Below are 26,312 nucleotides of genomic sequence, written 5' to 3'. Positions count from 1 at the left end.
CGGTTTATCAGTGTACAGTTCAAAAGCCAGCGTCTGTGATGGTATAAGGGTGCATTAGTGCACATGACACAGGGAGCTTGTACATCTGGGAAGGAATCATTAATGCTGAATGATATATACACGTTTCAGAGCAATACTGTATGCTGCCATACAGACAAAATCTTTTTCAGGGAAGGCCTTCCTTCTTTCAGCAAGACAATGCCAAACCGCTTTCTGCGCATATTAAAACTGCATGGCTCCGTAGTAAGAGAGTCTGGGTGCTAAACTGGCCTGCCTGCAGTCCAGATCGGTCTCCCATTTAAAACATTTGGCGCATTATGAAGCGCAAAATACAACAAAAGGAGACCCCGAACTGTCAAGCAACTGAAACTGTATATCAGACAAGAATGGGACATTTCTCTTTCAAAACTATGGGAACTGAGGAGACCAACTGCTAAACAGTGTTGTTGAAAGTAGAGGTGATGCAACACAGTGGGTCACATGCCCCGTCACAACTTTTTTTTTTTTTTTTTTTTAATGTGTTGCTGTCATCAAATTCAAAACGAGCATATATTTCAAAAAAAGAATTAAATTTCTGTTTCAACATTTGATAAAGTTGTCTCTGTACTATTTTCAATGAAATATAGCATTTCCATGATTTGCTAATTATCGCATTCTGTTTTTACTTACAGTTTACACAGTGTCCCAACCTTTTTGGAATTGGGGTTGTATTATTATTATTAGATTATGAGGTGTGTCTGCCATACATGTTCCTTTGAATAAGCTGTTTTTTTTTTTTTTTTTTTTGGGGGGGGGGGGGGGGGGGGAATCATGCATTAGAACAAGTGCATCTATATAAACCTGTGGTTTGAATTACTGTCAGAGCATCTGCTGACCAATCTCATGAGATTATTCATGATAATTCTTTCACTTGAGAGGGTTTTCAATAGTTTTTTTTTAAATAACTGATTTCTCAGTATTTCAAATAGCATAATCAGGAATATTATGACTCAAGTCATTATAAATTATACATTTGCATCTCTACTGCTCTTACGTGACAAACTCCTTCAGTTCCTCATTGAAAAACACAGATAAAGGCATTTCTTATGTTTTCTTTTATATTTTTAAAAACAAACAAAAAAGAACAGAATTAATGGAATTTACAGTAGACATTTGCAATCTTTGTGCACTTAAATACCTCAGATAACTTTCTGCACAGCTGTCACAAAAAAAAAAGATGCAAAACACAAAGATGAAGGAGGAAGGGATGAGGAAGTGTGGGGGAAATAAGGAAAAGGGAGGAAAGACATGGATGGGAACAGGTTGTAAAGGAACTTTAACTTATCCACTGAGGGGTGGGGGGTGTCACTGAATATATAGATTTCTTATAATCCTTACATCACTTATATAAATATATCGAACAAAAGAGGAACAATATTTCAATATTTCATCTGTGAGAGAGAGAGAAAAAGAGAGAGAGAGAGAGAGAGAGAGAAAATATGAGAAAGAACAGCGCAATACAGAAGTCCACAACAGCATTAAGGCAAACGGAAAGCGAGAGAGAGAGAGAGAAAGCCATCTTGAAAGTGCAGAAAAAACAGACAAGGGGGGGAAGAAAAAGAGAGAGAGAGGCCTATGATGACTGAAGGAGAGACAGGATGAAAAATGAAGAGAGACAGAAAAAGATGGGGAGGAGCCTGTCCAACACCCTCTGTCCAGTGCATGGCTGTGTGCGTGCGCAAGTATGTGCGCCTCTGTGTGTACATAAGGAATTATATATACAGAGGTACAACAGAGGTGCACATGCTTACATGTGTTATGTCCTCTTTGCGTAATGATACAAAAAACAAAGACTGAGAAAATCAGTATGATCTCTCTTTTCTCTCCAATCTTCCACCCCACTCTTCTCTCCCCCCTCCCTCTTTCCTCACTGTGAGCTAGCTCTCTCTAGTACGCGCAGGTCATAGTTCTTTTTGGCAGCGCGCAGTTTGAACAGACTCCCTCCACTGTTGTTGAGCTTAAAGGAAGCGCTCTGTGCAGCCATGGTGTTGGGGAACACTGCCACCACGGTGTAGAGGTGTGCTGGGTCGTGGGGGTCACCCTTTCCTACTGCCCCGCCCCCTCCAGCTCCATGTGCTGGGGTAGTGCCAGTTCCCCGGGATGCCTGCGGCTCCTTCAGCCACTGGATCTTGGCCCCACACATTGAGAGCTGGTTGAAGAGCTTCTCGGCCTCTGGGCGAGAGATGCCCTCAGGCAGGTCTGTAACCTCCAGCACACGACTCACCACTGCACAGAAAGAGATGGGTTGACACATTGAAGGCATGCATCGAGAAGCAAAACATCTTGCTAGTGATAATCCAGTGAAGGTGCACACACACAGAGTGGTGCTTGAAAGTTTGTGAACCCTTTAGAATGTTCTATATTTCTGCATAAATATGACCTAAAACATCATCAGATTTTCACACAAGTCCTAAAAGTAGACAAAGAGAACCCAGTTAAACAAATGAGACAAAAATATTATACTTGGTCACTTATTTATTGAGGAAAATGATCCAATATTACATATCTGTGAGTGGCAAAAGTATGTGAACCTTTGCTTTCAGTATCTGGTGTGGCCCCCTTGTGCAGCAATAACTGCAACTAAACGTTTGCGGTAACTGTTGATCAGTCCTGCACACCGGCTTGGAGGAATTTTAGCCCATTCCTCCGTACAGAACAGCTTCAACTCTGGGATGTTGGTGGGTTTCCTCACATGAACTGCTCACTTCAGGTCCTTCCACAACATTTCGAGTGGATTAAGGTCAGGACTTTGACTTGGCCATTCCAAAACATGAACTTTATTCTTCTTTAACCATTCTTTGGTAGAACGACTTGTGTGCTTAGGGTCGTTGTCTTGCTGCATGACCCACCTTCTCTTGAGATTCAGTTCATGGACAGATGTCCTGACATTTTCCTTTAGAATTCGCTGGTATAATTCAGAATTCATTGTTCCATCAATGATGGCAAGCCGTCCTGGCCCAGATGCAGCAAAACAGGCCCAAACCATGATACTACTACCACCACCATGTTTCACAGATGGGATAAGTAAAGTCAAGTTTATTTGTATAGCGCTTTTAACAATAAACATTGTCGCAAAGCAGCTTTACAGAATTTGAACAACTTAAAACATGAGCTAATTTTATCCCTAATCTATCCCCAATGAGCAAGCCTGTGGCGATGGTGGCAAGGAAAAACTCCCTCAGACAACATGAGGAAGAAACCTCGAAAGGAACCAGACTCAAAAGGGAACCCATCCCCATCCGGGCAACAACAGACAACATGACTAACATTAACAGTCCTAACAAAGTCAGCTTCGTTGATGCTATAAACCCCCCCACCGACGGAAACCCGAGCGCAAAACCATTCACGACAACCGTAGTCCCAAAGTCAGCAAGTCAACTGCAGTCCTAAAGTCAGCAAGGCAACTGCAGTCCCCAGCCAGAAAAGCACCATTGCAAGAGTCCCAGAGCATCCTCCAGGCGCGAACCCCAACTGTCCACATGGGGCCGCCCTCCACAGGAGCGATGCGATGAGACTCCAACCAGACACAGGGCACCAGGATGGATCAGGCAGGTCCGAGGAGCAGAAGAGGTCAGCATCTCGATCCCAGAACCGACATGCAACTCAGAGGGACAAATTTTTTTTCTTTTTTTTTTGGGGGGGGGGGAGGGGGAGAAAGAGAAAACAGGTTGTTAGGTATGCCGAATGTCACCTGAATAAGTACGAACAGTATACATATTGCACTGAGTACAAGCAGGGACTCCGGCAACTAACTATGACAGCATAACTAAAAGGGGAGAGCCAGAAGGTAACACAGGCATGAGGGAGCCCCGGGACACAAAGCAGCGGCCACTACACCGTCAACAAACTCGAGTGAGCAAGCGAGTGGGGACTGACAACATGTCTCAGGACCCTCCAGATCTACATCTTTACCTCATAAACACCATTAACAAAAGGCTTGACTAAACAGATGTGTTTTCAGCCTAGACTTAAAGGCTGCGACTGTGTCTGATTCCCGAACACTACTTGGAAGGCTGTTCCATAACTGTGGGGCTTTGTAAGAAAAGGCTCTGCCCCTGATGTAGCCTTCACTATATGAGGTACCAGCAGATAGCTTGCACCTTTTGATCTAAGTAGGCGTGGCAGGTCATAGAGGACCAGAAGTTCACTCAGGTACTGTGGTGCGAGACCATTCAGTGTTTTAAAGGTCAATAGTAGTATTTTACAAATCAATACAAAATTTGATTGGGAGCCAATGCAGTGTGGATAAGACAGGGGTGATGTGGTCATATTTTCTAGTTCTAGTAAGGACTCTTGCTGCTGTATTTTGAACTAACTGGAGCTTGTTTATGCACTTATTGGAACATCCAGACAGTAAGGCATTACAATAATCCAACCTGGAGGTAACGAAAGCATGAACTAGTTTTTCCGCATCATGTAGTAACATTAAATTTCTTATCTTAGCAATATTTCTGAGATGATAGAAAGCTATCCGGGTAATGTTATCAATGTGAGTTTCGAACGAAAGACTGGGGTCAATAATCACCCCGAGGTCTTTTACTGCTGCACGTGAAGAAACAGAAAGGCCATCCAGAGTCACTGTGTAATCAGAAAAATTACTTCTAGCTGCATGTGGTCCTAGTACAAGTACTTTAGTCTTGTCAGAGTTAAGCAGAAGGAAGTTAATAAGCATCCAGTGTCTAATGTCCTTTACACATTCCTCAATTCTATTAAGCTGGTGTCTCTCATCAGGTTTTGCAGAAACATACAACTGTGTGTCATCAGCGTAACAGTGGAAACTAATACAATGTTTACAAATAATATCACCCAGATGTAACATGTATAAAGAAAAAAGCAATGGACCCAAGACAGAACCTTGTGGAACACCAAACTTTACCTCAGTATGTCTAGAAAAATCACAATTTACATCAACATACTGATAGCGATCAGTTAAATAAGACCTGAGCCAGGAGAGGGCTGTTCCCTTAACTCCCACAACATTTTCTAGTCTATCCAGGAGAATGGAATGATCAATGGTATCAAATGCTGCACTAAGGTCAAGCAACACAAGCAGCGAGACACAGCCCTAACCAGACGCCAACAGTAGGTCATTTACTATTTTAACCAGAGCTGTCTCTGTGCTATGATGAGGTCTAAATCCTGACTGATACATTTCATGGATATTATTCCTATGTAAATATGAGCATAACTGCTGTGCCACAGCTTTTTCAAGGATCTTGGAGATAAAGGGGAGGTTTGATATTGGCCGATAGTTGGACAGCTGACAGGGATCAAGGTCAGGTTTTTTAATCAGGGGTTTGATAACTGCTAGTTTAAAGGATTTGGGTACATAGCCGATCCTAAGAGAAGAATTTATTATTTTTAGAAGCGGTTCAATTACTTCAGGTATAATCCGTTTGAATAGACGTGTAGGTAAGGGATCTACCGTAGTACACAAGTTGAGGCTTTTGATGCCAAGATTAATGAAAGTAATTCAGTTTCTTTTAGGGGAGTAAAACATTCTAATTGCTGATCTGATACAGTTATATTGTTAACTACAGGGTCACTTACAGTGTCTGACCTTAAATTAGTAGTTTGAATTTTTTGTCGGATATTGTCAATTTTGTCATTAAAAAAATTCATGAAATTGATGCTACTACATACTACAGGTGTGCATGTGTCTATAGTGGACTTATTCCTGGTTAATTTTGCTACAGTATTAAATAGGAATCTAGGATCATTTTTATCATCTTCTATTAGGGAGGAGAGATATGTTGATCTAGCAGCACTAAGAGCTTTTCTATATTTCAGGAAGCTCTCCTTCCACGCTAATTTGAGCACTACCAATTTTGTTTGACGCCATTTACGTTCCAATTTTCGAGTGGTCTGTTTTAATGTGCGGGTGTCATCATCATACCAGGGTGCTAATTTTTTGTCTCTGACCATTTTCCTTTTAAGAGGAGCTACATTATCTAAGGTATGGCGAAATGTTGACTCTAAGCATTCAGTTGCCTGATCAAGTTCTGCAGGGGCTGACAGTGACCCAATCAAAGTTGATAACTCTGGGAGATCATTTATAAAGCTCTGTGCAGTAGTTGACGTGAATGTAAGTTTAATATAGTAGCATGATGAGGTGCATATATTATTACTCAGACATATTTTGAATGAGATGAGATAATGATCTGAGATAACTTCAGACTGTGGAAGTATGACTACATTTTCTATGTTTAACCCATATGTTAGTATTAGATCGAGGGTGTGACCACAATTATGGGTCGGCTTTATGACATTCTGATTAATCCCTACTGACTCTAAAACGGACACAAACGCTGTTTTCAAAGGGTCTTCTGGGTTATCGAAGTGAATATTAAAATCTCTGACAACTAAAGCTTTGTCTAAGGAAATAACCAGATCTGAGATAAAATCTGCACATTCAGAAAGAAACTCAGAATATGGCCCCGGGGGCCTGTAAATAATAAGCAATGGAATTAACTGCGTAGACTTATTTTTCGAGGCTACATACATTATATGAGTATGAAGAACTTCAAATGTATTACATTATTACCAGGTTTTTGTGTTACACCTAGATAGTCATTATAAATAATAGGGCTGGGAATCGATCCGGATTTCCTGGATCGATTCGATTTCGATTCATTAGGTCACGATCCGATTCGATCCACGATTCGATCCGATTTCGATTCATGTACATATTGCTGTATTGTCACTTTAAAACTTTTAAATAAAAACTGACCCTATTGACAAACAGCTCCATGTCTGTTTGTGCTTGTATCTGTGTATGTGTAAGAGGGACACACAGAGAGACAAGAGTTCAAGTTTGAAAGAAAGCTTATTTATTTTGGAATGAAACATATCCAGGTTTTATTTGAAGTCTAAATCAAAATTATGACATTTGGTGGCCCTCTTTTAGTTAAATAACATACCCAGGTCTGGGTTTCTGACCACAAAAAAAATAGCTCATCAGTCAAGAAATTATGTTTGACTGATAAGTCTCAGAGTGTAACAAACTATGACATTTGGTGGCCCTCTTCTAGTTAAATAACATACCCAGGTCTGGGTTTCTGAACACAAAAAAAAATAGCTCATCAGTCAAGAAATTACTGTCTCGCTTAGATGTTTTCGGCTGGGCAAGACGTAGCGTGGCTCTAACCTCTTTACTAGTAGCCTAAACCCAGCATTTTCGACTACGCTGTAGGGGCGGAGGTCTTTACAAATAAAGATCCCGACTCCCTCTGTAAGGCTCATAGCACGCTTAGACTGTGGGGGAAATTTCACACCAAATGCATTTTCAAGTGCCGCCTGCTTCGCGTCAGGTTTAGCACTAGCTGTCTCGGGGTGGTGCCTGGATAAATGGTTTCTTTAGATTGGTGGTATTGCCCAGATATTTTACTTCTATTTGGCACAACTTGCAAACTGCATTCGTTTTGTCCAGTTCGTCTCTGTCCTCATACCGTTTGAAGCCGAAGTGTTTCCACACATCCGACTTCATCCCCGGCGGTGTTTTTAACCGGGCAGCTTCGTCCATCTTCTTGTTTTCTTTATAAGTTTTGTTTTACCGGCACCCGCTTTTATAGTGCTCCTTGCGCGTTAGAGAAAATAGTCCCTTGCGCGTTCGAGAAAATAGTGTTATAGGCACCTGGAAGAAATCGATTCACATGTTGTTGGATCGATATCGTGTTTTTTTCGCGTGAATCGATATCGAATCGTGGATCGATTTTTTGACCACAGCTCTAATAAATAACCACGACGCCTCCTCCTCTGCCAGTTAGACGAGGCTGGTGTATATAACTCTATCCAGGAGGACTCGCTTCATTTAATGCTATATATTCATTTGGCTTAATCCATGTTTCAGTTAAACAAAGTACATTAAACTCCTGATCAGTAATGAGTTCATTAACCATTAGCGCTTTAGATGTAAGAGATCTAATATTTAACAGCCCTACCTTTAGATCAAAGGTGCTGGCAGCAGCTGTACAGTCAGTTTGATCTAATTTTATATTGATTAGGTTACTGGAACAAACTCTGAATATTTCTACCTTTTTGTTGAGCTCGGGGAACAGACACAGTCTCGATGTAGTGAACCCTGAGTGATGACTCTGTGCAGCTAGCAGACAGTCGGTTTAGCCTGTTTGTCTGCTCCCTGGCCTTGGCTCTGGATTGTCAGAAATTAACTAGGCCTGTTCTGAGACTATGACCTATGTTGCAAGAAATGAGAGCAGCACCTGCCCGAGTGGGATGGATACCGTCCCGCCCTAACAGGCCAGCAGTGCCCTCAAAATTAGCCCAATTATCTATAAAGCCCACACTGTTTTCAGAGCACCACCTGGACAACCAGCAGTTCAGCGACCATAACCTGCTGTAAGCTACAGCGTCACACCACATTGGGATGGGGCCAGAGCATACTACAGCATCGGACAACGTTAAGGTTCTTATGCTGGAATAAAATGTTTTCCTTTCTTCAAACATAACGCTTCTCATTTCAACCAAAAAGTTCTATTTTGGTCTCATCCATCCACAAAACATTTTTCCAATAGCCTTCTGGCTTGTCCACATGATCTTTAGCAAACTGCAGACGAGTAGCAATGTTCTTTTTGGAGAGCAGTGGCTTTCTCCTTGCAACCCTGCCATGCACACCATTGTTGTTCAATGTTCTCCTGATGGTGGACTCATGAACATTAACCAATGTGAGAGAAGCCTTCAGTTGCTTAGAAGTTACCCTGGGGTCCTTTGTGACCTCACCGGCTATTACACGCCTTGCTCTTGGAGTGATCTTTGTTGGTTGACCACTCCTGGGGAGGGTAACAATGGTCTTGAATTTCCTCCATTTGTACACAATCTGTCTGACTGTGGATTGGTGGAGTCCAAACTCTTTAGAGATGGTTTTGTAACCTTTTCCAGCCTGATGAGCATCAACAACGCTTTTTCTGAGGTCCTCAGAAATCTCCTTTGTTCCTGCCATGATGCACTTCCACAAACATGTGTTGTGAAGATCAGACTTTGATAGATCCCTGTTCTTTAAATAAAACCGGGTGTCCACTCACACCTGATTGTCATCCCATTGATTGAAAACACCTGACTCTAATTTCACCTTCAAATTAACTGCAAATCCTAGAGGTTCGCATACTTTTGCCACTCACAGATATGTAAAATTGGATCATTTTCCTCAATAAATAAATGACCAAGTATAATATTTTTGTCTCATTTGTTTAACTGGGTTCTCTTTATCTACTTTTAGGACTTGTGTGAAAATCTGATGTTGTTTTAGGTCCTATTTATGCAGAAATATAGAAAATTCTCAAGAGTTCACAAATTTTCAAGCACCACTGTGCGTGTGTGTCATCATGTAACAACATAAAATCAACCACTCTGGCTCTAAAATATAGACAAAATGTATTCACTGATTGGCAGACAAATGCTATGGCTGCAAACTACACTGCAGGCTACTGCAGATAGAGTAGATCCTGACCTTCAGCACAGATTTCAGTTATGACTAATGACCGATGTCATTTCCACAGACTAAAACAAAATATCATTAAATATATGAAAAACATTATCATCTGATATTTTGGCCATACTGCCCAGTCTGTAGGTTTAGCAGTGAAGTAGATTCACATTTACTTTGTGTGTGGGCCATACCCACGTCAGTAGTGCCTAGATCTGTAGAGGCAGATTTTAGTGTCTGTTTCTTTCCTCGGGCTCCATGCTTTATCACTCCTGAGCTCTGTGAACAGACACACACAAATTCAGTGATTTCACATGGCTCTCAAACAGGAAAGACCAGTCATGAAACAGAGAGTATGAGGCCAAGTTTACATTAGACCGTATCTGTCTCGTTTTCTTCGCGGATGCACTGTCCGTTTACATTAAAACGCCTGGAAACGCCGGGAAACGGGAATCCGCCAGGGTCCACGTATTCAATCCAGATTGTGTCTGGTCCGGTGCTGTGTAAACATTGAGAATACGCGGATACGCTGTGCTGAGCTCTAGCTGGTGTTGTCATTGGACAACGTCACTGTGACATCCACCTTCCTGATTCGCTGACGTTGGTCATGTGACGCGACTGCTGAAAAACGGCGCGGACTTCCGCCTTGTATCACCTTTCATTAAAGAGTATAAAAGTATGAAAATACTGCAAATACTGATGCAAATACTGCCCATTGTGTAGTTATGATTGTCTTTAGGCTTGCTATCCTTCCACTTGCAAGTGGTAAGTGACGCGCATGCCCGATATGCACCGAGATCACACACACAGCGGCTCAGTCCCGAATCACTGCTCGTGCACTTCACTCGCGCTCTGTGAGCTGCGCAGGGCCGGAGTGCGCACCCTCCAGAGGGCACTCGCTGTTCAGGGCGGAGTGATTTGGAGCGCAGGATGCCTGCGGAGCCGAGCGTATCCGTGTATTGGCGTTGCTGTGTGCACGCGAATCGTGTATTGGCGTTGCTGTGTGCACACTAATCGTTTTAAAAACGTTAATCTGATGATCCGCTGATACGGTCTAATATAAACCCCACCTGAGAGACAACAAATAAGTTGCTAGAGAGTGTAAATAGGATAAACTAAATGGTGTACATGCATGCATGCTCACCTGGTGGGAGCTGTAGGAAGATTGACTATGGTTGTGCATGATGGTTGGAGGACACAAGCTGTACTGCAGAGGCTGCCCCAGTAACGAATATCGCCCATCTCCTGTATCATACACATGGCAAATTGTTTAAGGGTACTGGAGCAGGACCAAAGGCAACACTCAGGTCACACTATCAGTAGATCAGTGGGGGAACTAGATATCATGTGTTTGTTTGTGCAGAGCTTAAATCAGGTCGCACTGATCTGCTGGCAAGAAGGGTGACAGTGACACAACTGGTTTCTCACACATCATTCTGTGCATGCCTCTATGCATGGTAGTCTGGAAAAACCCATCTGATATCACTCTGGCTGACACAACAACTTTAAGAACCCATAAATATTTTTCATTAAAACTACATGGAAATGTTCTTTTTAATCTTGCCTTGGTTATCTTCCTTCAGAGACGATGTTGGTTCAAGAGCCAGTTTAACAAACATGGTGGTAAAAGCATGATGGGTAGTTTTCCTAAAGATGCTTAAAACTTCATTTGAATGAGATTCACTGTGTGAGGAAATCAAACTTTCAAGTTATAAAATAACTACATGCCATCGAGAAATGGGAATAAACCTAATAAATTCAATTTGGAACCAGAATCGTTAACATTTTACCATGTAAAGTTTTCTCAGGCCACCACACATACAAATGCAATTAGAATATCGTGAAAAAGTTCAATATTTTCCATCAGTTATTTAAGAAAATGAAAATTAAATTTATTCTAGACTCATTACATCGAAACTAAAACATTTCAAACATTTTTCTATTTTAATTTTGATAATTATGGCTTACAGTAGAAAAATCAATTTTAAAAAAAAATCTCAAAATATTAGGAGTCTCTCATTTCGAGTTTGAGTAAAACAGTATAAATTCCATGCATCTCTCAGTCTAGTTCACTACACACAACCACAATCATGGGGAAGATTGCTGACTTGACAGTTGTCCAAAAGATGATCATCGACACCCTCCACAAGGAGGGTGAGCCACAGGAGGTCATTGCTGAAGAGGCTGGCTGGAAAAGGTACACAAGCAACAGGGATGACCGCAGTCTTGAGAGGATTGTCAAGAAAAGTCGATTCAAGAACTTGGGAGAGCTTCACAAGGACTGGACCAGGGATGTGATTTGGGGCTGGTGAAATAATCTGAAAATTTTAGCCGGGGGTCTGGGGGCCGCAGGCCCCCAGCTGGTCCAGGGCAGCGCCCTGGTGGGGGGATAAGGGGGGTGAAGCCCCCCAAAGCTCCTGGGTTCTGGGGTTTTCTGACTTAAAAATTGTACTAAAATGGCAAGCAAACACACAAGAAAAAACTTGTCATGATTAACAAATTCAAGCCAATTTAATGGTCAATATGCAACTCTGAGCCCCTATAGTAAATTCAATGATTCTTAACTGACAAAAAGCCAAAACATGAAACATAAAAATGTCATTCTAAATTAAATCCGCATTAGAATAAATAGAAAATTGTATAAGGAAAAACAAAATTTATACTTTCAATTACTGTAGAAGTTGAGCATACCTAAATGTGCCTTTTCAAACAAACATGATGCAACATAAGAATTCATCCACAAGTCTTCAGGAACTCTCAAAGAAAAAAGATGCTAGCATCCATGTCCAGTTCCAGCATATCAGTCACTTTTTTCTGCAGTTTCTACTCTAGCAATGTCAACTTCATATACATAACTCTATAGTGTTCACTCACGAAAGGATAATCATAACTCCACAGTGTTCACTCACTTAAGGACATTCAGAACCCCAGTGTTCACTCACTTAAGGACATTCAGAACCCCAGTGTTCACTCACTTAAGGACATTCAAAACTACTGTGTTCACTCACTTAGGTTTCGTTTCTATCCCGGGCTCCAGCCCGACTTTGCACGCTCGTAGCTCGGGCAGGGGAGGTCCCAGCATCCCCAAACTTGACAGCCAGAGACCTCTGCCCTCTCCCCAAAGAACGAAATCGCTGAACAAATGTCTCAGTCTTACGTCCAACGTCTGTAGCAACCTCTTTCTCCAACCATTCCCAGCGGAACTTGTTTTTCACTATTCTGTCGATTTCTTTAACTCGATTTGCATCTTTACGCTCAATCACGGAGGCTGCCATCTTTCAACTCTTTGTTTGAAGCAAGCTTGCGTACAGCTATCTAACAAGCGCGTTCATTGGTTGTTACAGAGCGATGGGCCAATCACGTACCTCGTTTCATCTCAATGACGGAATTACTGAAAGTCGGAACGAATAGGATATGAATGAGGATTTTTGAGCGAAAAATTGGAAAAAATTTTTTTTCAAATTTTGAGGTGAAAAAAGCGGAATTCCGCGAATTCGCGGAAAAATCACATCCCTGCTGGACTGAGGCTGGTGTCAGTGCATCAGGAGCCATCACACACAGCCGTCTTCAGGAAAGGGGTTACAACTGTGGCATTCCTAATATCAAGCCACTCCTGAACCAGAGACAATATCAGAAGTGTCTTACCTGGGCTAAGGAGAGAAAGAACTGGACTGTTGTTCTGTGGTCCAAAGTCCTCTTTTCAGATGAAAGTAAATTTTGCATTTCATTTGGAAATTAAGGTCCTAGAGTCTGGAGGAGGAGTAGAGAGGCACAGAATCCAAGATGTTTGAAGTCCAGTGTGAAGTTTCCACAGTCTGTGATAATTTGGGGTGCCGTGTCATCTGCTGGTGTTGGTCCACTGTGTTTTATCAAGTCCAAAGTCAATGCAGTAGTCTACCAGGAGATTTTAAAGCACTTCATGCTTCCATCTACTGACAAGCTTTATAGAGATTCTGAATTCCTTTTCCAGCAGGACTTATCGCCTGCTGACAGTGCCAAAACTACTACCAAATGGTTTGTTGACCAGGATATTACTATGCTTGACTGGCCAGCCAAAATTAACTTTTCCACAATATACTAATTGGTTGAGATAAACTAGTAAAGTTCCTCAATGTAAAACTGCGAAGAATTTAAGGATCACATCATCTACTGTATATAACATCACGCAACAATTCAGAGAATCCAGAGAAATCTCTGTATGCAAGGGTTTTAGTTTTCAAATGGTGACTGCTGGAAAAACAAATTGTCACATGTGTCTCCTCTTCAAGAAACACAACAGTTTTCCAATTGACTACAACAGTGATGAGCAAAAAGTGGTTTATCAAACACTGGCGACACGCTGACATAGCTCAATAGGAGAATCACACGCTGGTGCTAATACCGCAAACATGATCAATCTTTTGGAATTATCAGTTACTGGCAGAAAGAGAAAATGAGTCACAACACAATTTAAGCGGGCACCCTGAATGGGATATTTGTAGTTTCCAAATAATGAACTATCAGTTTGTAGATAAACCTGCATTACAGGGCTCAACATAAATGGTAGTCCGACTGTCCGGGACAACCAAACATTTGGTCTGGGCAAGTCAAATCTGCACCTGCCTGTCTGACGAGACAAGTTGGATATTTGTTGAAAATCATCATGTTTATAGTAATTAATCAATAAAGTTCCAACAAAAGTAGTTCAGTCAACTCGATCTGGCCGTATTAATGTTTACAAAATTCCAGGGAAGCCAAGTGCAGCAGACACGTGCGTAAAAATAACCATGTCGTAATATCCATTTATAGATTATTAGACTTTGAATTCATTGAAACTGGAGAAATGGCAATCAAATACCTCAATAAAATAAATATCTGTGGTAAATCTTCATTTCATTCTGACGTTCATAGTATTTTTCCTTTGTATGGTTTCATTTCTTTAAATTAATTTGTACTTCAAGTTTTACTGGATTAAACAAGATTTAACTTTATTTCCTCCAGAAACTTTGAATTTGGGTGAGTCAAACTCTTAAAACTGCACATCAGGTAATGGGTTATAACACGTGCACCATAATGGGGCATTGGATAGTTTTTGTTTATTGTTACAGTTGAAGTTTGGGTTTTATTGAAAAATTATAAAATCAGTAAAACATAAAATGATCATCATAACTAGACCTGCTTTTTGATAAACTTTGTTAACAACTTTCCTTTCACTGACCTCATAAATACATAGTAATAACAAGGTTATGGTCAGGACAAATGATAAACCTTGCTGCTTGTCCGACTGGACAAGCGGATTAAAAAGTTAATATCAAGCCCTGCATTACATTGTTTGCTGGGAATTAGACTGCAACTTCCCTTTTGTACATATTTATCTTCTAAGATAATTACTTGCATCAAATAATGTTTTATCAGACACTGGCAACATAACAGAACAAATTAATGCAAAATTATAGCACCTTATTTTTACCTCTGTCCTGAAAATGTATCACAGTGTGGTGCAAAAATGACAATGCATAATGAATACATAGTGGTATTAGCGTTACCTTGTGTAGGTCCGCCAGGCCGTGGGAACTGGGAAATGAGAGGCAGTGGTCCGAGGCCAGGACACACATTGTTTCCACTACTCGATGGAGTGGGAGTGGGTGACTGAGTAGGAGATGCCAGTGGACTACTCAGCTGAGTGCTGACCTACACCAACGGGGGGGGGAGAAAGAGAGTGCGAGAGAGATCTCTAACAAGGAACATCATCACAAATATAGGTCTCACAAATTAATCTGTATTAGGACAGTCAGATTCCCTGAAAAATGATTTTGCATTAAAGCCTGCTATAGAAAATGATCATTTTCATCTCCCATGGTTCATGCCACACAAACACAAAGAAAATTGCAAAGATTGTGATAATGGATTTGCTCTCAAATTTACGTTCGTTTACTTCTACTGTAGTTAAATCAAAGCCGTCTTCCTTTCTGTACTGACCCCTTACCATCATGTGTTTCATCTTTTCCCCATTAGTCTTCCATTATGTACATACTAATCATATTATTGTGTGTTCTTTTTGATGTATGAAAACCATTTTTCATCAATTCGGTTGCAAAATTGCCATCTTGAGCCAAATAAATGGATCGTGATTAGAATAATCAGTGTAGCACTGAGCATTGTGTCTATTGTTATTCAGCCTTTGCCATTTCTCCGTTATTTTTAGTTTTGTATCTACTTTTTTCGTGTTCAGATACTGTTTGTAGGTGCTGAGCATTCACTTTGTGTATTGTATCAACATTTTTTGTCACTTTTATTAAGTATCAGATAGTGAGCCATTTAAACATAAACTAGCCAGCAGCGGATAAATTGAAATAAAAGCAAGTGAGCTTTCAGTGTGGTATAGCCCCTAGCACATTTTGGCCAAATGTACTGTTGATTAGTTAAGGGACAATACAAGTAGGCACATCAAACGCTTGCCGGCCATGGTGTGAAAATTGTGCATGCAGACGCTCATCTAAGTTTACAAACCTGTCATCGCTTAACTCCTGAATATTTTCTATCGTGAATACCAGAGGTGGGGACTTGAGACTTGGACTCAAGTCGACTCGAGTCACTGTTTTCATGACTTGTGACTTGACTTGACGAAACATGAAAATACTTGAGACGACTCGGACTTGGAAGTTTAAGACTCGGGACTTGACTTGACTTGACACACGATGACTTAAGTGACTTGAGTGTTATTTCCATCGTGTTTTTATTGTGAAAATAAAATGTAATATGCACATACTTCAGTAATTTTGATTGCACTGCCGTTGCGTTGTCACCGCCCTGTCCATCAGGCACGCTCTCTGCGTGGGCTATATACCGACACGCCCCATGCCACAATGTGTTCACAGATTTCACATCATATCATCATGTCAGCCATCCCAAGAGTAATCACTTTCGGCTTCAAGGGCTACTGCCTAGAAGGTAAACGACGAACGGCGCAGTGCAAGATTTGCAACGTGACGATTTCTGACAGCCAGACCACGACCTCCAATTTCGTCCGGCATTTGAAGATCCATTCTGCCCAGTAAGTTTATTAATGTGTTGTTATTTGGTGATAGCAGCTAAACTCCTCGTTAGCCAATGTTAGCCACGAGAGTGAGCGGTAGGAGGATTTTAGCCGTTGCAGATGTAGCTAGGGATTCAGTTTATTATTGTGAAATTCTTATGTGAATGCTGGTAAGCAATGTAGTTACATCAAGTTTAATGATATTGTATATCAGTAGTAGTAAGTTGATTGTGCACTTTGCAGTCGTGATGCTGAATAACATAAGCAGCTTCCTACCCTGTTGTTCTGTTTCAGGGTTAAGCTAACGGTCAGCTTGTGAACATGTACACGTTCATGAGCAGTACAAATTCGTGTAAGTGTGTTCGTGTACATTAGCCAGACTGTCTTGTTGGCTGATGACAATGTGAGAAACTTAGTTGGCTTTCAATCTTGCAATCAATTTTGCCATCAATAAATAACTTTGTGACATTATTACTGTTTTGTTTTATTCCATGATGTATTTTACAGAACATGAGTATTTAAAATGCAAATATTTAACAGGTTGGGCACATGTGCCAGGGATGTTTACTGACATTTACTTATGTATTGCCTTTTCAATGTATTAAATTCATATTCTGCTGCTAAAGTTACGCCAATATGCCTAAGGTGACTTGACTTGGACTTGACTTGACATAGCCTGTGACTTGACTTGCCCAAGACAAAAAAGACTTGGGACTTACTTGGGACTTGAAGGTTAAGACTTGAGACTTGCACATGTGTGACTTGGTCCCATCTTTGGAATACTATCATTAAAAAGCTTATAATTTCTGCTTTCCAAAGAAATGCATCTCGTTAAGATCTGTTCAGTACTTTGGGAATAACGGCAGGTTGAAGTTAGTACAACAGAGCCCACGTTCTGCTCGCGTGACATCGGGAAACTGCCGATGCTTTCTGAGTCATGCGAAAGTGGTCAGGCTCTCTCTCTTCTGATCGGTTTCCCAATGAGTTACACGTGAATATCAAATCAGATAACCTCTATCAGGATGTTCTCTAGTTTTCATTGTTTCTGATGAAGTATTCAGCAAAAATTTCCATCAGCTAGTTTTGATGTTCGCAGGATAAGCGGCTACAGATAATGAATGGATGGATAGTTTTGATGTTATGCTTCACGGGAGACTTTGAAGTGAGTTTTCATAGCTTTACCGACTTTTTTTTTTTTCAAATCAAACTGATTGATGTAAATAAATAACTATTTTAGAATATAACTCTAGTTGTTTTGATGAAAAATATTGAGATCTTAGTGGTTGGAATGATGTTTTAAAAAAACGTTAGTCAGAAACGTGAGGGTCAATTTCAGTTCAATTCAATGGAATTATTTATTGGATGTGGCTCACAGAGGTTTTTTCGAGGTTAGCCTTGAAAGTTGTGAATATTAATTGAAATAAATCAATCTTTCATATTCTTTCATATAAACACTACTAGGGCCTACTTAGAAATACAAAGGCCTGCAGAGCACAAAGAGGGTATTAGAAATATTCTTTTATTACTTTATTTTGATAGAGAATGGTAGATGTGAATCACATTGTGTTTATTTATGCATATTTTGTAATTAACATTGATTTCTCCTTCTTTGTGATGCATAAATGAGAGTTGAGATCAGCTTTATATTGCATAAATAAAGCCATTTGGTGAAACTTTGAAGAGAGTGTACCAATATAATCAGGGTTCCTACAGATATTTTATGTTGAATTTACTACCTTTTTACTACCTTCACAATTTTTTTTTTTTACTACCACAGTGACAATTTGGATTTGGACATTTTCTCACAATTTAACAAGGTAATCTTTGAGTGTGTGTGTTAGTCCAAGTGAATGTGCTACATATAAGTTAGTGACAACTCTACCCAAAGAGTTGGATTGATGAGACAAGATAGAAAGAAAATCTGAACGTACCGGTAGTGTAACTCTTTCCCTTTGGACGCATAATAGAACCTCCCATTGCTAGGGCTACACATGGAGTAATGCATATTTGCATAAAAGAAAACAAACTTCCACATATAAGTTATAATTTTATTGAACTGTGAAACTGTGGCCCATAACCTCTTAACAGGTACACAGATTTGCACTAAACCTTGTGCGTCAACACTTCACATTAGGGACAAGATCTGATTGCATTTTGTCGGCCAACACTTTCAAGATGGCCAACATTTTGTTTGTGGAATAATCTTTTGAACAGGTGAACAGATTTGCACAAAAAATCTTGTGCGCTTAGGTACATCAACTCATTACATTTAGATCAGGTCAAATGGCAAACACGAACCCACACACACACACACACACACACACACAAAGCGCACGCACACGTGTGCACACACACATGACAAAGACAAGACACACACCCTAAAGATACAAAACACACATAACCCAAGCCCTATTTTGGCAGTCTCTCAACACATTGCCAAGTTTGCTTAAGATAGTCATTTGCACCAGTCCTGCAGTCGTGAAGGCCCGTGGGCAGAGTCAACACCTTCCTCCCAGAGATCAGTGTTTTAGAGGGTTAATCTTAATCATTTGAACAGTTCAACAGATTTGCTCATCACATTTTGGATGCCTCAAATGGCGCGCACCAGGCGCGCGCGCGCACACAACGCACCAGGCGCGCGCGCACACAACGCACCAGGCGCGCGCGCACACAACGCACCAGGCGCGCGCGCACACAACGCACCAGGCGCGCGCGCACACAACGCACCAGGCGCGCGCGCACACAACGCACCAGGCGCGCGCGCACACAACGCACCAGGCGCGCGCGCACACAACGCACCAGGCGCGCGCGCACACAACGCACCAGGCGCGCGCGCACACAACGCACCAGGCGCGCGCGCACACAACGCACCAGGCGCGCGCGCACACAACGCACCAGGCGCGCGCGCGCGCGCACACAACGCACCAGGCGCGCGCACACAACGCACCAGGCGCGCGCGCACACAACGCACCAGGCGCGCGCGCACACAACGCACCAGGCGCGCGCGCACACAACGCACCAGGCGCGCGCGCGCACAACGCACCAGGCGCGCGCGCGCGCGCACACAACGCACCAGGAGCGCGCGCGCACACAACGCACCAGGCGCGCGCGCGCACACAACGCACCAGGCGCGCACGCGCACAACGCACCAGGCACACACACACACAACGCATTACATGTGCCTCAGTTGTTGGACCTTTTCTTCGATCAACTTTTCAATGAACGCCTCTCGCCGATTGCCATCTACCGCCTTTAGCCAGTCTTTAAAATCAGGTTCCTCCAGCCAGAGGTCTGAAAATTTGCATTTCCCCATTGTTTAATTCTCGTGCAGATGTCGCCAGTCGGGTTAACAGATAGATTCGACTAGAGCCGTATAAACAAAGTCAGTCTCGTACTAAACAATCTCTGGTATAAATTTATACTGGATTCGACCGTTATTGGAATTCAATGCGCATGCGCCACCAACTCCTCACTGCGGTCCTCCTCGATACATAAAAATAAATTCGCCCAAATGTAGTAATTTATGGATATTATGGCATGCAGGTTAATTAAACGAATTAGAAAACACATAGGCCCAGTTGGATGGGGGTCAAAAAAAAAAATTTACTACCACGTCAGATTACGTTTACTACCTTTTACTACTTTTTACCGGCCATAATTTAGCCTATTTTAATTAACTACCTTTTACTACCTTTTAAAACCCCGCAGGAACCCTGATGATGTTTTTACTAGTGCTGTCAAGCGATTAAAATATTTAATCGCGATTAATGTCGCGACTGTCATAGTTAACTCGCGATTAATCGCAATTTAATCGCACATTTTTGTCACATGAAAAACCATTGTAATTCTCTTATCAGCATAAAAAAGTGAATGGGCTTGCTCACCGTTCGAACTACGGGGGTACTCGGGGGATCCGAGATCCCCTGAAACAGACATGAGATCCCTTGAAAACATGATTTGGGAAATGTTGGGGGGGTCTCTAAAATATTGGCAAAATGATGTTTATTGACATAGCAATCGTGTGTAACGGGAAGCATTTGCATATCCGAAGTGAGCGCGCGATGGAGATCCACGCTCTGAGACAAGCGCAAGCACACCCCCCCCAAGGGAAAAAAAAGGGACCCCCTGAAAATATCGGCATAGTTCGAACACTGGTTGTACCAATGTGTTTTTTTTTTTTATTGCAGAGCATAACACGTCTTGTCACAGCCACTGCAAAATGGGGCTGGAGCCGCCGATGGGAAAACGAAACCTAAGCCGAGCACCGTGGCTCTTCGGGGGAGGGCAGAGGACTCTGGCTGTGCGGGGCGTGGCATCATGTCACAGAGCGTTAATCTCGCGATAAAAAAATTAGCGCCGTTAAAATTGAGTCAAGTTAACGCGTTAATAACGCGACATTTTTGGCAGCACTAGTTTTTACCTAATTAGCATAATTAACATTATTTTCCATGTAAATATCTTGAAAAATAAAGGTATTACGAACAAACATTTGATCTAATTCGTTAATTAGGCCCATTTTGGACCACACCATCCTAATACATAATTTTTCTAAAAATTAAGCCATTTTTTTCAATGTTTGATTTGTAATACCTCAAGAATGGATAAACAAATATTTTAATTCTGTAAAAAGTATGTTGTTCTGCGTTCAATTCTGAATTCAAAGAGAGCCGTTTCAAGCAATTTGGATTGAATTTTCACCTGATATGCCCATTATAAGAGAATATTCTGCACAATATGCCTTTTCAAATTTGGCCACAGAAAAAGCGTCTCCGATAGTGCTTGTTGTAAATTGTAACTACTGACACACTGTATAGTGTCACAGTACACATGCATAGAGATGTTTAATTAGAAAAATCGTGGATAATTTTAGAAACATTGCAAAATTAAAGCATGCAATAAATAACATTTACTAAATATAAAAATAACAATGTTTCTGCATGTTCTATACATCGAGACAGACAGGAATTATTCATTCAAAAATTTAGGAAGGGATCTTAATTCAAATGTGGGATTTTTTTTTTGCCTTTAAATATGCAAGTATTATGAAAATGCCTATGATATTTGAAGCATGACATTCATTATGAGAGCCTGCGAGTGTGTCTGTGTGTGCATGTTTAACGGGTCGTACTAATTGCCGTCCGGATACCATCCAGAACTTTCCATCACCGTTCGGACAGTGTTAACACTGTTCTGATGTAGTAGGCACACCGTCCGGACTGTTATCATATCATCAATATCAAAGCCCAAAACTAAAGAATTCTGGAATATATGTTAACATATTATAAGCCTAGGTCACGACCGGAAGTACGATTTTTTGGCCGTGCGATTTTTGGCGTTTCCCAAATCGCTGCGTTTTTTTTGTTCATGGAGAAAGACGCACGTTGGCCGCAAGTTTGTCTTGCAACCTGAAAAAAACGTAAGCGCCCGTAGAGTTTGTTTGACATGACAAAGAACCTCTGCGGCCGGTCTGCGGCCGGTCTACGGCTCGAAAATCAACACGTCACACGCGCGCCCTCCGTGCGTTTAACGCGCGCCCTCCGTGCGTTTCTTGCATTTTTTGCACGTAGACAGGCCGTAGGAGCACGTACGGCCGGTTGTGACCGAGGCTATACAAGCACAATATACAGTGCCTTGCAAAAGTATTCATACCCCTTGAACTTTTTCACATTTTTCTACCTTACAACCACGAACTTAAAAGTTTTTCTTGAGATTTTATGTGATAGACCAACACAGAGTAGCACATAATTGTGAAGTGAAACGAAAATGATAAATGGTCTTCAAAATTTTAAACAAATAAAAATCTGAAAAATGTGATGTGCATTAGTATTCAGCCCCGCTGCATCAATACTTTGTAGAGCCACCTTTTGCTGCAATTACAGCTGCAAGTCTTTTGTGGTATGTCTCTACCAGCTTTGCACATCGAGACACTGAAATTTTTGCCCATTCTTCTTTGCAAAATAGCTCAAGCTCAGCCAGATTGGATGGAGAGCGTCTGTGAACAGCAATTTTCAAGTCTTGCCACAGATGCTCAATGGGATTTAGGTCTGGACTTTGACTGGGCCATTCTAACACATGAATATTCTTTGATCTAAACCATTCCATTGTAGCTCTGGCTGTATGTTTAGGGTCACTGTCTTGCTGGAAGGTGAATCTCCTTCCCAGTCTCAAGTCTTTTGCAGCCTCCAACAGGTTTTCTTCCAGGATTGCCCTGTATTTAGCTCCATCCATCTTCCCATCAACTCTGACCAGCTTCCCTGTCCCTGCTGAAGAAAAGCATCCCCATAGCATGATGCTGCCACCACCATGTTTCACAGTGGGGATGGTGTGTGCAGGGTGATGAGCAGTGTTAGTTTTCCGCCACACGTAGCGCTTTGCATTTAGGCCAAAAAGTTCAACTTTGGTCTCATCTGACCAAAGCACCTTCTTCCACATGTTTGCTGTGTCCCCTACATTTCTTATGCCTGTCTTTCAACAATGGCTTTCTTCTTGCCACTCTTCCAAAAAGGCCAGATTTGTGGAGTGTACGACTTATAGTTGTCCTGTGCACAGATTCTCCCACCTGAGCTGTGGATTTCTGCAGCTCCTCCAGAGTGATCATGGGCCTCTTGGCTGCTTCTCTGACCAGTGCTCTCCTTGCTCGCTCTGTCAGTTTAGGTGGACGGCCATGTCTTGGTAGGTTTGCAGTTGTGCCATACTTTTTCCATTTTTGAATGATGGATTGAACAGTGCTTCTTGAGATGTTCAGAAGTTGGGATATTTTTTTTATAACCTAACCCTGCTTTAAAACTTCTCCAGAACTTTATCCCTGACCTATCTGGTGAGTTCTTTGGTCTTCATGATGCTGTTTGTTCTTCAGTGTTCTCTAACAAACCACTGAGGCCTTCACAGAACAAGTGTATTTATGCTGAGAGTAAATTACACACAGTAGGACTCTTAACTAATTAGATGACTTCTGAAGGCAATTGATTGCACTGGATTGTATTTAGAGGTATCAGAGTACAGGGGGCTGAATACTAATGCACACCACATTTTTTCAGATTTGTATTTGTTTAAAATTTTGAAGACCATTTATCATTTTCGTTTCACTTCACAATTATGTGCTACTCTGTGTTGGTCTATCACATAAAATCCCAATAAAAAACTTTTAAGTTCGTGGTTGTAAGGTGGAAAAATGTGAAAAAGTTCAAGGGGTATGAATACTTTTGCAAGGCACTGTATGCAATATATGGAAGGGAATGGATCATTTATAATGTAATTACAATGTATTTGTACATAGGCAATCTGTGCTGTTTACTTGGTCTTTGCTGCCCTGGGGCGGGAACACTGGCATGGGTTTTTGGCTAGATGCGTTGTGGAAGTAATGGTCAGTTTGCCATCAGCAGAGGTCATCTTAGCGGATCTTTTTTTTTTGGCTCCTGTTGGCCACGAAGTCTTTGTTCTTCTCTTCCTCAATCTTAGCAGTCCACTTTAAGTGTGCAACTTGCAGATGTTGCACACGTGGGACAAGTTGGAAATTGCCTTGACCGTGAAGTGCTCGCCGGATATCAGCGTACTGTAGTAGCATGATGCGGTGAATCTTCTCGATGAGATCTGGAACTTTCTCAGGCTTCCAGTTGGTCTCCAGCTTCAGCAAATGGTCGACTGCCTCGCAGTTGTTGTTGGTCCAGTTGATGGGTATGTTGTCATGAGTCCTCTGTGGTGCAACCACATGTTCTCTGATGGCAGGCAGGAGCTTCTGGCATAGGTAAGGAGTGAAGAGGGGAACACTTTCTTCATACTTCAGCTGAAGAGTGTGAGCCACTTCATTAAACTGGAATGTGCCTTTGGCACTTGTGAGACCATCTGGCCCAAAGAGGTCCTATAGGATCAGCGTGTGTGTCTTCTTGCCCACACCAACTTTGTCCTGCAGTCGACGTCTGGTGTTATCTTCTAGATGACGTGTACAAAGGAGCAGAGAAGAACCTGGGAAGCACCGTCTTATGGCTTTAGTCAGGGCTCTCTCCTCATCTGAGCCAACCAGCAGATCCCCGATGCCGAATTCCATACCTGCCAGAGTGCTGCTGTCAAACTTATACTGCAGGTTAAAGAAAAACCCATGGTAGCTCTCATAACTGCCATCCCAGTGTAGACAGATGGAGCCTAAACATGATGGGTGGTTCCTGTGATGATTTCCGGAGGACTCCGTTGTTCTTGTAGACTGTACATGTTACGCAGCATTCCCCCAGGTTGAAGGTCCTGTCGATTCCCATGATGGAGGGATATTTGGCATCAGCTCAACAGAACTATGCAATGTCCCTCAGCTGGTCATCAACATGCAGGATAAATCCAGGTGGTTTCCCTTTAGGAGGCACCACATGCTGAACAAATGGGTGGTCGTCTAGCTGAGAGATGACTGCCTGAATGTAGTCTGCAGAGTTCTGCCGGTACTGTCCCTCCATTCTTCTCTCTTGCTTACATCATTATTTCTCAATATGTACCCTTTAACTCTATATACTGCTGGAAAAAATGTCAATAAATTAAAAAATAAAAACAATTCTCAATTAATGCAAGCTGAACACTCACTCGCTTGCTCTCCATATCTCTTGTTACACCACACACAGGGGCCCCTACTTCTGAGTGTATGCCCCTGTGCAATTTAAAATTATAGTAGGTAAAATCCCTGTTTGGTATACATCATTAATTCTCAATATGTACCCTTTAACTTTATATATAGCTGGAAAAAAATGTCAATATCTGGACAGTATCCAGAAGGGTCCGGACGGTAATTAGTAGGACCGTGTTTAATACCTGCGGCTCAGGTTTGCTGGGTCTCTGTTCCACACTGTAATACTTGCAGGGATTCCACTGCACCATGGGAGGATTCTGGGTAGGCTGTGGCCCATTTGGAACACTCAATTGCATCACCATAACACTTGGACCAGGAGCTGGCACTCCTACACACATGCACAGAGAGATCAAATACACACACACACACACACACACACACACACACACATCATTAATGCTGACACTACTTTAGAGAAATCTTGTTCAGAATTGTCTACATGGTGCTGAAAACAAATCAGATTTCATGAGAAACTGTATGATTAATACAACAATAATGAACTCTCATCTGTGCAATTGAATCTCTCTGAATTTGATTAGACCAATAAATAAATATATATATATATATATATATATATATATATATATATATATATACATACATACATACATACACACACTATCTGTATATACATACACACAGTGCTCAGCATAAATGAGTGCACCCCCTTTGAAAAGTAACATTTTAAACAATCTCTCAATGAACACAAACAATTTCCAAAATGTTGACAAAGTTTAATATAACATCTGTTTAACTTGTAACGGGAAAGTAAGGTTAATAATATAACTTAGATTACACATTTTTCAGTTTTACTCAAATTAGGGTGGTGCAAAAATGAGTACACCCCACAACAAAAACTACTACATCTAGTACTTTGTACGGCCTCCATGATTTTTAATGGCAGCACCAAGTCTTCTAGGCATGGAATGAACAAGTTGGAGACATTTTGCAACATCAATCTTTTTCCATTCTTCAACAATGACCTCTTTTAGTGACTGGATGCTGGATGGAGAGTGATGCTCAACTTGTCTCTTCAGAATTCCCCAAAGAAAATAATTTCTTTACACCACAAGGGTGAAGGCTACAAGATGATCAGCAAAGCTTTACTTATCAGTCAGAACACTGTAGAAAAAGTGGTACAAAAATTTAAGAAAGATGGAACTGCAACCATCTCACAGAGACGTCCAGGTCGTCCACGGAAGTTAACACCTCGA

The 26,312-nt window shown here is 41.6% G+C and overlaps 1 protein-coding gene across 11 annotated transcripts in view; it reads right to left on the bottom strand.

Annotated features, from left to right (window-relative positions):
• Nucleotides 1-1,129: 1,129 nt before the first annotated feature.
• The window catches only part of LOC132885089 (R3H domain-containing protein 2), a 236,185-nt gene continuing 211,002 nt past the window's right edge, over nt 1,130-26,312 (bottom strand). For 6 of the 11 annotated variants that reach the window (XM_060919392.1, XM_060919398.1, XM_060919400.1 and 3 more), the window contains 5 exons: nt 25,281-25,426; nt 15,004-15,148; nt 10,623-10,723; nt 9,649-9,757; nt 1,130-2,265 (listed from right to left, as the gene is read on the bottom strand). In XM_060919392.1, coding sequence (XP_060775375.1) covers nt 1,907-2,265; nt 9,649-9,757; nt 10,623-10,723; nt 15,004-15,148; nt 25,281-25,426 — 860 coding nt within the window. In that variant the 3' untranslated portion in view covers nt 1,130-1,906. The remainder of the gene's footprint in view (nt 2,266-9,648; nt 9,758-10,622; nt 10,724-15,003; nt 15,149-25,280; nt 25,427-26,312) is intronic. The other 5 variants (XM_060919396.1, XM_060919402.1, XM_060919403.1 and 2 more) reach the window with 3 other exon arrangements.

The sequence above is a fragment of the Neoarius graeffei genome, chromosome 4, assembly GCF_027579695.1.
Source record: "Neoarius graeffei isolate fNeoGra1 chromosome 4, fNeoGra1.pri, whole genome shotgun sequence".
In the NCBI taxonomy this organism is placed as follows: domain Eukaryota; kingdom Metazoa; phylum Chordata; class Actinopteri; order Siluriformes; family Ariidae; genus Neoarius; species Neoarius graeffei.
Note: the sequence above shows the minus strand (reverse complement) of the source record. Positions and strands in the feature narration are given on the sequence as shown.